Here is a 13,862-nt window from a genome sequence, read left to right on the forward strand (position 1 = left end):
AATTTGGCGATATATCGCTGAAAAATCGACTTTTCGTGATATATCGGCCGACATTTGGTATATGTCGTGTCGCCCCCCAGGCGAGAGGTCGATATATTGCCGACACTTTGTTCCATGCTTGTACTTGGATACACAGCTATCCATATTCAAATCCAGTAAGCAGCACTGCTATTTGAACTCGATTCAATAGCCGATGGAAATTTACAGAAGGTATCCCCACATTTGAATCCGGAACTTTATTGGTATCCAAGAATTATCCAATCTGATAAACTATTCGATTACTGATTGCCAATTGTCATTTTTTGATTCCTGATTTCTGATTTCCTGTTGCTGATTACTGGTTTCCAAATCTGGTTATGAGCCTTTTAGAAAAAAATAATGTTTAATCTAATGGGTTTTCGATAATTTGGCCAATTGGCTTCGGATAATTGATGGGGTTTAGGGTGAGTTCAACCTATTATTATGGTAAACTGATTCAGACGTGAGTGTCAAAATGTCACCTGGTGAGATGCCATATATATATATATATATAAGAATATTTTACTTTAATTGGATATAATTTTAACAGGATATTGTATGATCCGATAAGCAATTATCCAAATTCGATTCCAGTTGCTTATCAAAAGGATATGGATATTTTCAAGTAAGAAAAATTCCAAATTTGGACACCCTTTAATAGTTTAATGAATATGAATGCAAAGTCAAAGGCAGATTTTGGTTATCCATTGGCAGATCTACCAATAAGGACTCTTAAAAGACATCCAACCCGCTCTAAGGATTTAGCAATGCAGTAATCCCCAGAGCCTTACTCTGTTCCTATTTTACTCCTCAGCATATATTTTGGCACTTCCCCTCAAGCTGGAGAATAAACATCAAACATTCTCAGTTTGTTACAAATATAACCCACTCTCTCAACCTCTAAAGATTTTGTAAATAAGTCAGTCAGCTATTCTCTGCTACAAACATGGCAAGTGGAGATCAACCTTGTTGAGCTTCTTGTGAACAAAGTGACAATCACTTCAACATGTTTTCGGCACCATGTAAAGTAGGGCTTGACACTGTGAATAGCAGCCTAATTATCACACCATAGAGACAGGTGACATGATCAAAGCCAGGCTCCCCAATGAAATACCTAAATTACATCAGTTCACAGTTGACGAGTGCCATAGCTTGAACTCTGACTTTGCACCAGTTTAAGTAATCATTGCCAGTGTGTTATTCTTCCTGGACACAAGATCCCCTCCGACCAGGTTGCAATAGCCTGTAGTAGAATCTTCTATCAATCGCTGCACCAGATCAGTCAACATTTGAGAATCCCTCAATTATTTTTTTTTATGAAGTAAAACAGAAATTTACTTGAACTTGAAACCTCAGTGAGAGTACAACCTGAATTGTCTACTAGAGTTGGCCAACAATAAGGAGGGGGGGGGGGTATCTAAAATTGACGTCTTGCAATGGGTTCTTCTATTTTTGATTTATGAGCTGTATGACATTTAAGTTGTCCCCTTCAACAATGGTCTCTGTCATATGAAGATGAGACAATCTCACAGCCAGAGCTTCAGCCATTAATGCATTCTGAGTTCCACAAGCTTTAGCAAAACAGGACATCTGACCAGTGTGATCTCTTCCAATTCTTCCAAAGTCTTCTGAATTATCCAACCTGATTACGGTTCTTTCCATTTGATATGAAGATGGGATGCCCACATGAGAGATTTTCTAACAGCCAGAATTTCAGCCATTAATGCATTCTGAGTTCCACAAGCTTTAGCTGGGGGGAAAAGAAAACAAAGGACATCTTACCAATGTGATCTCTTCCAATTCTTCCATAGCCTGCTGAATTGGAACTTGTCAATGAAGAGCCATCTACAGTGATCTTTATCCAACCTGGTTCTGGTGCTTTCCGTTTGATACGTGAGTCTTCTTTTCCTTCGGTAGAGGTTGAGCATGGTTTGCTATAATCCTCTTGAGCTGTATGGCAAACTTTAACAAATATCTTGGGGATCTAGTTTCTTTCCCATGGATACATTCAGTTGTATTGGTCCACAATGCCCATGACTTATTCAGATGCAAAAGAATGTGTTCTTCCTGATACTTGGATTTAAAAGATGCGACAGGTTGCCTAACTTGCTGCTGTATGTTTATAGTTGCTGTCCATCCCAATGAGGTAAACAAACCACGAGCTGCTCTACTAATCGAGCAAGAGAGAAACACATGATCTGGATTATTGTCAGGTTGTTTACAAATAACACAACCAGCTGGAATCTTACAACCTTTCTTTAAAAGGAGGCCACCTGTAGTTAATCTTTTATGCAACAGCTTCCAGAGGAAGTTTAGTGTCTTTGGGGCTAGAGGCAAATGCCACAGGCTCAACCAGAATAGGTCCTCATTACCATTGTAGCTTTCAAAGAAAGCCTGTAAGCTAAAGTCACAGAGTACTCCCCCGAGGCAGTACCAGACCATACAAACCTGTCCTCTCTTGAATGATGAGACTCTGGGATGTTCAAAAAGTTTTGAGCAAGATCCAGATGCCACCATTCATTTACCAAATTCTGATTCCAGGTCTGATCATGAGTGATGAAGCCAGGATGGGGGCGGGGGAGGGGACAAAAAGGTGCTTGTAGTTGTTGAAGTCAAGAGACCCATTTGTCCTTCCAAGGATTGATAGATCTTCCATTACCTACTTGTTTGAATCACAAATACCTAGCATAAATCATAGATTTCCATCCCCCTGAAGAGCTTGACTAGCCTGGGCTTCAAGAAAATTCTCTTTTGTGAAGCATTTGCTTTCATTATCCTACCCCACAAGGATAGGCTTGGCTGAAGTAAGTCATGCCTTTTTTGTCAATAGGGCCTGGTTCATGGTTTCCATTGGCTTTAAATTTGGACCCCCAATCACTCCATTTGGATTGGTAAATCTTACTCCAAGAGATGGTGTGGATTGATGATCCCTCTACTTTGGACCAAAAGAAATTTCTTGAAAGAGGCATCAAACTCTTTCAAAACCACAACTGTTAATTTGAAACAAGACAAAATGAGACATTTTGCCCTCCATCCTTGCAATCTGCTGTTGACCCTTTAAATAAGGAAGTCATGATGCTGTTCTTCAGCTTACCACCAACGAGTGAAATGCCTAAGTAAATATCAAGTTTAGTTGTGGTGGTTTATTTGAAAATGGGATGAGAGCTCTTTATTTAAGGAAGAGGATATGCTTGAGTTGTAGTGAGATCTATTTTCTGGACATTAAGTTGTTGACCTAAAAAAGAACATTAGGATTGTATTGTTTCTTCGAAGATAGCTGCCTCTTTTCTTGTAGCTTGGCCAAATAGATCAAGTCATCAGCAAATGCCAAGTGGATAAGGCTTTCCCCTCTTCTTGATATCGTGATTCCTTTTAATTTCTTATTTGATTTTGCCAGTTCCAGATGGGAAGACAGTACCTTAGTATAGAGGACTAAAATATAGGAGAAGGGTTTCCCTATCAAATCCCTTTGAATGGTTTGAAATACTCTGAAGGGGATCCATTCAAGGGGATGGCAAGCTGAGGGGTTGTAATATATAACATAATCTACTGATTTGGAAAACCATAGGCCTCGAGGGCTGGTTCAATAAAATCCCATTGCAGTCTGTCATAGGCCTTACTTATATCAAGCTTCACAGTCATATGCCCTTTCTTTCCCTTCCTATGTTGCTTGATCTTGTGCATCATTTCATGCCTAATCAAAATGTTGTGTTGTATGTGTCTTCCTTTTATGAACCCATTTGGATTAAAGGATATGACGCTAGTGCTTGAATCTATTAGCCATTATCTTGGAAATAACTTTGTAACAAACTTCACAAATTGATTGGTCTGCAGTCATTGAGCTAGGGACATCCACTATTCGTATGAGTGCCATGAATGTATGATTGATTGGCTTATAGAAGGTTCCTGAAGCGAAAAATGTCTTGACAAAGAGTCAGACTTCTTTATAGAGGATGTCCTATCAGGATTGATAGAAGAGCCCAGAAAAGCCATCTGGGCCTAGGGATTTGAGGCCATTGACACCGATTCTTGATCTCCTCATCAGACTGGTGCATTTAGTTGTACCATGTCCTCCTCCTTAATCCTCGGGTTAAAGTAAGAATCAAGTAGAGAAGTGTTTGAAGATTTATAAACTGATTTGTAATGCTCCGAGAAGGCTTTTGCAACTTGTTCACAATTAGTGCACCTTGATCTTATTTTTGGCCTTCCTCTTCAAGGTTGTGAGATGCATGGTGGGAGATCTCGCGAGATTTCTCGCTATTTTGACATAGCGAGACGAGAGGAGAGGCGAGATCTGTGAGATGGGAGATCTCGCCACATCTCGCCATATCTCGCCGAGATCTCGCTTCAACCATCAAAAATTGCCAAAAACTTTATTTTTTGTCGGAATTTGTTGGGGATTCAACTTCTAAACATCTTTAAGACATCTACAACATCAAATTATCATCATTCAAGCCTATTTCAACTAGATCTACAACAAAGGTAAGATTTTCCCCCAAATTTGAATTTTTTCAAATAAAATATTCTACAATGGGTGTGTGAGTTTAGTGTAAATATATGTTGATCCACAAGCTTTGATCTAACTTTCATAGAAACCAATTTAATGTGACATTTAAACCTATATGTGACATACTATAGTGATGAGTTGACTTGGGAGTCATACGTGGTCACCGTTCAGAATCAGTTGATGCAGAATGCTGAGTGATACTCTTGCTGTCTTGTAATCTTATTACTCACATACTCTTATGATTGTGAACTTATGGATTATGATTTATGACTTACTAAAAGTCTAAAACTTCTTATGGTTGTAAAATTTTGAAGCCATTTAAGTTCTTTGATAGTTTGATGTGTAATGTATTTAATACTTTATAGTTGATAACATGAATTACTTGATATCTTTACATTTCGGTTTTACACATAGGGTTGACTTAGAAGACGTAGTTAGGGTTATTTTCTCACAACTCTGAGGCCACCAATGTGTTCAAAAGGCCTTAAATAGACTAAATACCAAATTTCAGCCTAACCGGGGCCCTAAAACCCACCGAGATGGGTTACTGAGATTACGCCAAAATTTTGGTAGATCTCGACCAAGATCTCGCCATCTTGGTTGATATCTCTCTATTTTGGAGTGGCGAGATCTCGCTCGAGAGCGAGATCTCCCACCATGGTGAGATGAAAGAAATGCGTGTTTCTATCACCTCTGGACATGGTTCAAAATCTTGCAAGATTTAGGCAAAATCACGGCTATCTGGATGCCTTGGTGAGACAAAACATGTTCTGAAATGAGATTCAATTAAACTTTCGCAGAAATTTTGGTGTCTTCTGTGTCTGGACAGCAAAATCTTGGAAATTTTGGTGAAATTTTGAAAATTTCTAGGGGTTGTAAAATATAAATTTTAATTTGTAATATTTAGATTATAATTGAGATTTGACTACTTCTCAGTCTTTGTTCTTGCGTTTTGATGCAAGCTTCAATGTTTTCTTGTATATCCATGTCTAGATTTGTGAAAATACCTAATCTAGTTTCGCCCACATACAACCGGGTATGTGTATCAAGAAAACCAGTTAGGTTTTAATAAGAAAATAACATTGCCTTTGTATTTATTGACCGCAAATTAGGCTGTGCACAACAAATCAGACCAAAAAACCACCTAAAACCCACCAAAACATTATACAATGTACCATGTTTCACCGAGATTTTAAATATTGCCTCCGAAGGCCCAATTTGCTCTTGAGATTTGAAGCCATAGTCTCTTTTTTATTCAAAATAAATCTGTAATCAATGAAGAACCTGCACTCTTTCAAATCCCAATATTGGCCTCTCCTAAGAGTTGGCATCTTATAATGTTTCCTTAAGGACAACTGCACCTTTTCCTTGGAATGAAGATTGCCCACCACAGATTTGTTCCAAGAACTAAGAGAGGATTGCAAGCTTTGCAAGTTAGTGATAGGTGAATGGGAATCAAAACTCGAGGGTATTGAAGACCAAGATCCTTTAACAAACTCATGAAAGGTGGGCCCTTGGAACCAAAAGGCTTCAAATATGAAAGCCTTCTTTAAATCTTGTTGGGTCTTCTCTGTGCCAACGAAAGGCATCATGATCAGAGGTTGTATTGATTAAGTGATGTACATGTGATTCGGGGAAGTGGTTTATTAAGGGTGTCAAAACCTAACCCGAACCATTAAAACCGGACCGAACCGACCTATCATAGCCCGCACTAGTTCAGGTTGGGTAGGGCCAGCCCGTGTGTGGCCCGCTAGTCCGAACCGTTTGGCCCGAAACCAGCCCAAACCCTAACCAACCCGTTATAAATAAATAAAATAAATTTAATTTAAATGTAAAAGACAAGAAAACCCCCAAGTATCCGTTTGTTTTCTTTAATTGTTTTGCTTTGGAATATGCAAACAACAACCCTGTCGAAGCCTTTGCCATTTGGAAGATGGGCTTAGTAAATATTCAAGTGTATTATAATTTGAAAATCTTTTAATGCTTTATTTTAATCTATTTGTACGAGTGTCAAGAAGGGGGAGGAGAATAAGCAGAGACAATCCATTAAAATTCAGCAAGATGCCAACTTTCTTTTGTATATTAGTTCTATAATTTTTACTTCTTTGTAGAAAAAAAGTTTTTGGTTTTGAACACCCAACACAAGAGACTTGGAGAGAACTTAATGCTTATATGTGTTCACATGCTCTTGATAAATTCCACACATCAACAAGGTACTCAAAACATACCGCTAGTAAACCCGAACCCAAATCGTTAGTAAACCAAATTCTAAACCGTTAGCCCAAACTGTTAGGCAGCCCGAACGCAAACTGCACCGGCATGAAACCGTTATTTTATTAATGGACCGTGTTTGGGCTGAGTGTTTTTCAGCCCAAAACCGTTAGGCCCAGCCCAAAACCGGTCCAACCCGAACCGTTGATACCACTATGGTTTATCAAAAGATTATTCACCGTATATTTGTCTAATCTTGCTTTAATTCTTCTACTGTCTTTTTGCTTGTTGTTCCAATTTAATTTCTGCCATGAGCTTGGAAGAGAAGAAAAGAGGGGGGGGTGGGGTGGGAGCCAAGCTTGAGAAGCAAAATTTTGGAAGTCTCTCACATGTTTCAATCTCAAAGGGAAGTGATAAGAACATGCCTAATCAAATACCTGGGAAATATGAATTACGAGAAGAAACTAAAAATAAACCTGGTTTTGATGGTGCCAGTTGCCCCCTACAGCAAATGATGCCCAAACCTCACACAAAAATAATTGATATACTCTACTCATACCTTCCCCCTATTTATTACCCAAGTCCCTCTCTCTCTTCCATGTGGCATCCTCCTAGAGTCCTAACATTCCTGCCCCCTTGAATTTCACCTTGTCCTTAAGGTGAGGGAAGATCTCAAACTTGGTCTTCACATGCTTACTGCACTACCATGTCAATTTAGAGTCCACAAAAACAAATTTTCTTCCTTGTACATTAGCTAAAGCTACCCAGTAGGCATTTGTTCTCCTGTTTTTTTGTCTTCGATATATTTTGTTGAATTGTTTAAAATGTAAATCACCAAGATGCAGATCTCCAAATGAGTGTGAAGCGTTTTTGGACTCTGCAAACCAAGGAATATTTGAAGCCTCAGCAGTCCTTGACCGATAAGAACAACAAAGCAGTTTCGTTGTAGTGAAAGACCTCATCCACCCATTGCGTCCATTAGACTAATCTTGAATTTGGCCTTGACTATTATCCACTTGTCAAGTCATTCATATCTGTACCTCTGCAATTCCAAAAAATTCACTATCTTGGAAGATGGGTTTGAAAATGGCGGGAAATGGAATTCGAAACTTGATTGTCCTAATGTGTCGAATGACACTGGTAGGAGACCATTGGTTCAATGCCGAACATTGTCTCTCCCCCAAGGTTTAAAGTATCCCACGATACTAGCCGATACGTATCCATATTTGAACCAAGCGATACAATACATCTTGATACGTCTCTATTGAACTACGTTAAAATACGTTAGCCAGAGTGATACAATACTCAATACAGGATGATACGTCTCTCGATACCGATACTTTAAACCTTGCTCTCCCAATCAAGTTGCCCTCCTAAATGAAATTGCTGTTGACTGTGCCTCTGTTGGCGCTTGCAAATCTCCTCAATTAGATTCAAGGTCGTGTGAGAGAGTTGGGTTGGACTCCTTGACCCTCCAAAGATATCGTTGAACCCTTGTTTCAAGGAGACTCCGCTGTTGCTTCCTTTGGTGCGCAGATCCGGTCAATAGTTTGAAGGTAAGAGGTAAATGAATTACCTTAAATGCCCGACTTATTTTGCATTCCATGGGGGCCGCTTGGATTCTTGGCTGACTGCTTGTTTCCTATCCCACCACCTGGGCTGAACCTAAAATCATTTCATTTCAAGGGCCCATGACTTGTGATTGTTCAGCTCATAACCCGAGTAATTAGGTCTTTGATCTTTTGAGTGAATTGGTCTCCTTATGGCCCAATTACTTGTCTTAAAATACTGGGCCAATTCAATCGATCGGCCCAAAGTCAAGGGTTCAGTTGATGACTGGTTGAACCAGGTCTTCTTGTCCTTTACTTCTCCTGTGGGCATCAATGCTGCAAGTAAAACCCTAGTGACTCCCTTAAATCTTGCTGCTGTGCCTAGAGTAATCGCCTTCCCTTTAGCTACGACATTGGGTCATGGGAAGAGCAAGTCCTAGAGACCCTCTGTAATCTTCCCTATGTGACCACATGGTTCTTCCACTTCTGGTGTAGCAACTGACCACTGTTTCCCCTTGTTCTCTCCACCGCGTCACCTACAGGGGTTATGCCAGTGGTTGCGCCGCCCAGCTGATCTCCACCCTATACCAAGAATGCATCTTCCCTTAAACCCAAATTGAGTTTCGATTTCCAAGTTTGCCATTTTCGTGTCTCCATACACACTAGACCATTGGTGCCAAAAATTTCTTTTCGTTGCCCAATAACCTTCAGTCGTGCTCTTTGATCTGTTCTCTTCTTGTTTTCTCTCACTCTCTTGTTCTATCATTTCTACAGCTACCTTCTCCTCCTGTGCAAGCTTCCGCTTTGCCTCCCATTGAACTGGGATTTGTTCAGCACCCCTACCTACTATTTTTCCCAATTCATTTTCTCCAGCCTCTTGTTTTGGTTTTACTTACCCAAGTTTCTCCATCGTCTCGAGTTGTTGCTTTTTGTCCTCCCGTTTTGGGAGATCTTCTTTTGCAACGATTAGTTCACTCCACTGCTTCAATTCCACTTCCACTTGAGTCGTCTTCCCATCATTGAAATCATGTTGAAATGCCTCTTTGAAGCTTGCCCAATTGACCACTGGCCATTTTCTCTAATAGACCCATGCTAATGCATCCCCTTCTAGGTGTTGGAGAGCCACACCCAATTAATAATCATAATCAACCTCATTTACCCCACAAAAAATTGTAGTTTCCATGAGGCATGCATTCACACACTATACTGGAAAACATAGATATTCCGGTCTCCATCTTCCTCTCCTCGAATCGAAACATACTCTGATACCAATTGGTAATTACCCGCTAGTCGACTACTAGGAAAATCTGAATTGCAAGAATAACTCACAATGAGTCTCCCCTACAGCAAATGCTGCCAGCCAAGGCTTGCCCAAACCTCACACAAAGATAACCAATAAGCTCTACTCACACGAGAAACAGTGAGTCTTCCCAAGTCTTCGATCTGAAATTGTTTTTCCAAATGAGTCTCCAATGTATACTGGCTGAGTCATCTCTAGTAATGATATATTGTCCACTCACAGAACATGAAGCATATTCCAATACTAGAATGGGAGAAAAACAGAGTGATCACTCACAGTGGATCAAACTAAAAAAATCTGTAACAAGCAGAGGTAAACTGACTAAACCATGCATGTGGTGACTGTTTCAGCCCATATAGTGACTTCCTCCGGCTACAGACTAAACCATTCTCCCCTTGAGTAGCAAACTGAGGAGGTTGCTCCATATAGACTTCCTCAGGAGAGAACCCTTGAGGAAAACATTCTTCACATCTAGCTGAAACAGGGCAATAATAAATAGTAGCTAATGAATCTGAGTCTGGATAGACGTGAGCTTCACCATAGTAGAAAAGGTATCTAGACAGTCCACACCATGTACCTGAGCATACCCTTTTGCCACGAGTCTAGCCTTTAACTGAGCTAGATTGCTAGAATACCATCAAGATTGACTTCAACTGCAAACACCAAGCAACATCAATGGCAGTTTTTCTGAAGGGTAGGGGAACTAGTTCCCAAGTGTAATTCCCATGTAAGGCAGTCAACTCCTCATTCACAGTCAAGAGTCCACCTAGAACTACTCAGAAACAGACTTCGGAAGAAGGTGATTCTCAATAGTAGATAAACAAATACAAAAAATGGAAGTAAAACTAGTATCAGAAACAAAGTTAGAAATTGGGTACTAGGGTTTGAACAACTAGAAGGAACACAGGCTTTAGCATAAGGAATTGAAGGAACCTAATACTGCAGCTCTGATACCATGTTACTGGGGGGAGTCCTCACTCAAGTTGTGGGGAGCTCTAGAACGAGGGTTTTATTTATAGAAAAACAAAAGAATACAACTCAACCCAAGACTAAGAACTAGAGTCCAATAAGGACTCTTAAAGACATCCAAGTTGCTCAAGGGATTTAGCGCAAGGCGCTAATCCCAAGAGCTTTATTCCTTTTCTAATTTACCTCTGAGCATATATTCTAACAAAAATAAATCATGTAGTTAGAGAAGAGATAAGAACCCATAACTCTAAGGATGAAGGAGAGGCAGAGGGTTGACTGAGAAGGGCGAGTTGGAGACAAATTAAGGAAAGAAAAAAGAAAAGAAAAAGACAAAAGAAGTAAAAAGAAAAAGAAAAAAATAGGAAATAAGAAGAGGAAAAGGGAGGGTAGAGGACTATATAAAGGGAAGAGAGACTCACAGGAGTTTTCAAATGCGAGGAAAGAAAAAGAAAAGCAGAAATGCAGGAGAGAGAAACAAAAGCAGATGGGAGAAAGAAGGCAGTACATGGTCCTTACCTTTTTATGATCTATTTAAAATCATGACAACTTGGATATTCATGTGGGGATGAAACCATGATGAATGCAAGCAGTCTTAACATTGATTTCATCACTTTTCCTTGATTAAAATAATGGTCGGATCTCTGTTATCAAGGTATCACCGAGGTTTTTCTGGGCTCCTAGGTAATGGGCCACCTTTGTACATGCAAAAATACCCAAGCTTAATTTTCTAGGTAATGCCAAGGTGATGCTCTATGCACCATATGGACACCTTATGGGCCAGGCTGTCGCTTGTTGAAATTTATCTAGATTTCTCTTTTTGGTTTTCTAAACAATCAAATTTATTCCATAAAACCATATATTATGGTTGTATATGTAACAATGCCATGCAACAAGAAGCATGGGATCGCTAAGAGATTAAAGGGTAAAAAACAAATTAAAATAAAAAAGAATAAAACCTAATCGTGAAAGGTGGAAAACACCAAACTGAGTCTTATCACTAAAGTCGACTTCTTCTCTATGGTAACCATAGTCAATCTGGTTGACCTCAAGTCCACGATTGTGAGGTGTAGTTTTATTCTCCAAAGCTCCTGCAAAGTGGTCTTCTCCAAATCCCAGTGGGTCCTCTTCTCCGAAAATTACAATTGCAGCAGCCAGCAAGTCGTCCTTCTCCCTGCAACTTAACTCATTTTCTCCCTGCAAGTCTTCTTCAACTCTGCAAGAATATTAGAAGAATCATCTGCAAAAATGATCTTCTATAAATCTGACGAAAGCAGCAGATCTTCTTCAAACCTCATGATAGCAGTGACGAGCAACTCTTCTTCTCCAACTCTCCATATCTCATGATAGCAGCCGACAGGTACTCTCGGCCTTCCCCCCTCTCTTTTCCTTTTTTTCCCCCCTTTTCTTCAATTTGTTCTTATTTCTTTTCCTTTTCCTCTTTTTCTATTTTCCTATTTAGCTTATAGTAGAATTATATAGGTTTTTGGTATGCTATTTGTTCCACATAAAATCGTCTACTTAGAAAATGTACACCAGAACACTCTGTTCGACAATGCAACACCTTGTGGCTGCCTAATTGCCATGTTGCTTAGGAAGGCTCTAAGCCATGTTGCCTTGATAACTATGGATTGGATTTGGTAGGGTTAACAAATCTATGGATTGGCTTCCGTATTTCCAACCCATGAAAGTAAGGGTGCAGGGCACCAACCCTGCAATGGCTTCCTTATAGTTGCTGATTGCTTCAGAATTTGAACCAGCTGTCTATGAGTGTGCATGAATTCAGTTCCTTAATTTCTCTTTGCTATTTGTAATAGTTTTTCAATGACAAATGTTTATAATTGACCTGGTCTCTTGATGTTCGTTGTGTAATGCAAAGTTGGCAAAAAGGGTAATTTTGTGCATATTTGACACACGATACATATTTGTGCTTCTTTTGGTTTTTTGGATGCTTTTTGCTGCAAACAAGTCTTTCAGGACTGGTACATCCTTTGAATCTCATTGTAGCGTTCACTTGGCAGGAAACGCTTGTTTAGTTTGATCAATGAGAATCCCACCATCTTTGAAATTGTGACTGAAAGGAAGCCCGTGAAAGAAAAGCCCAGTGTGGATAGTGGAAGCAAATCTAGACTCAGCAGTAGTAACACAAAAGTGAGACAAGATAACTGGATTGTAATTTTGCAATCCCTCAGTATTCGTAATTTTTATTCTGAAACTATTTTCTTGTCTTTGTCAGAGATCAAGCGATGGACAGATGAAGAGCAGTTCCAAACCACCTGCTGAGGGATATGGAGAAGACGAAGATGAGCACAGTGACACCCTTTGTGGGAGTTGTGGTGGCAACTACAATGCTGATGAGTTCTGGATTGGCTGTGATATTTGTGAGAAGTGGTTCCATGGAAAATGTGTGAAGGTAACCCCTGCAAAGGCAGAGAACATAAAGCAGTACAAGTGTCCTTCTTGCAGCTTTAAGAGGGGCAGACAGTTTTAGTCACTTAAGCTGATCAGGGTTAACATTGTTTTGGTGGCTGACTTTGTAGCAATAGCAGCAGGATCTGTGACAATTAGATAACTCTGGGTGCTGTGATAATTTTCATTTGAACCGAGAGTTTAAAGGGGGTTTGAATGTCATATTGTCCTTTCATTTGTTTTTCTTTTTTGTCAAATTTTTTTTCTGTTAAATCTTTGTGATATATATATATGTGCATGCAATCAAAGAAATTTGTCTCTGTTGTGATTTTACGCGGGGGTGCTGACTCGCGCTTTGATTTCTCATCGACATTTCGTTGGAAAAAGCTGTGTTGTTTCCATTACTGCATTACTGGCGTCTGTATTTGAACTTTTGATTGGGTTTGAAAGGCTCAAACTGCAGACAGGCCTTTCCATGTAAACTCTCCTACGAACTTATCATCTGTTGGCTCATCATCCTCAATTTTTACCATCAGAGATTGGTGATGATAGCAGTGGAACCAACATTTCTGTTGGGAGGAAACCAGCTGAAAATTGATACCAGCGTTGCTGGTGCTGCAAATCTTTGCCATCCAAGAGAAGCTTTCAGATTTCAGGGACTCGTGGGTGTGGGTTGTGATGAAAAAGGGGTTGCTTCAATTGGTATTTTGGTTCAACTTGACCACAGATAGAGGCTACTAGAGTTCATTTTCAAAATTTGTTATTTCATTCATGGTTTTTGAGGGTAATGAGAAATATGGTGGTGTGATCTGTGCTGGGGAGTATGATTAGACACTAATAAATTCATCCTGGTGTTCCCCATTTTGGATCTTCCAAGTGTAATCGCCAAAGTAAGTAGAGC

At 39.7% G+C, this 13,862-nt stretch overlaps 1 protein-coding gene across 1 annotated transcript in view; it reads left to right on the forward strand.

Annotated features, from left to right (window-relative positions):
- LOC149008268 (PHD finger protein ALFIN-LIKE 1-like) overlaps positions 1-13,288 on the forward strand; it is a 28,987-nt gene extending 15,699 nt beyond the window's left edge. The window contains exons 4-5 of the mRNA XM_089166094.1: positions 12,574-12,703; positions 12,789-13,288. Of these exons, the coding sequence (XP_089022220.1) occupies positions 12,574-12,703; positions 12,789-13,043 (385 nt within the window). The 3' untranslated portion in view covers positions 13,044-13,288. The remainder of the gene's footprint in view (positions 1-12,573; positions 12,704-12,788) is intronic.
- Positions 13,289-13,862: the final 574 nt, after the last annotated feature.

The sequence above is a fragment of the Hakea prostrata genome, chromosome 8 (assembly GCF_041222555.1).
Source record: "Hakea prostrata isolate BN-2017 chromosome 8, UWA_Hpros_2, whole genome shotgun sequence".
NCBI lineage: Eukaryota > Viridiplantae > Streptophyta > Magnoliopsida > Proteales > Proteaceae > Hakea > Hakea prostrata.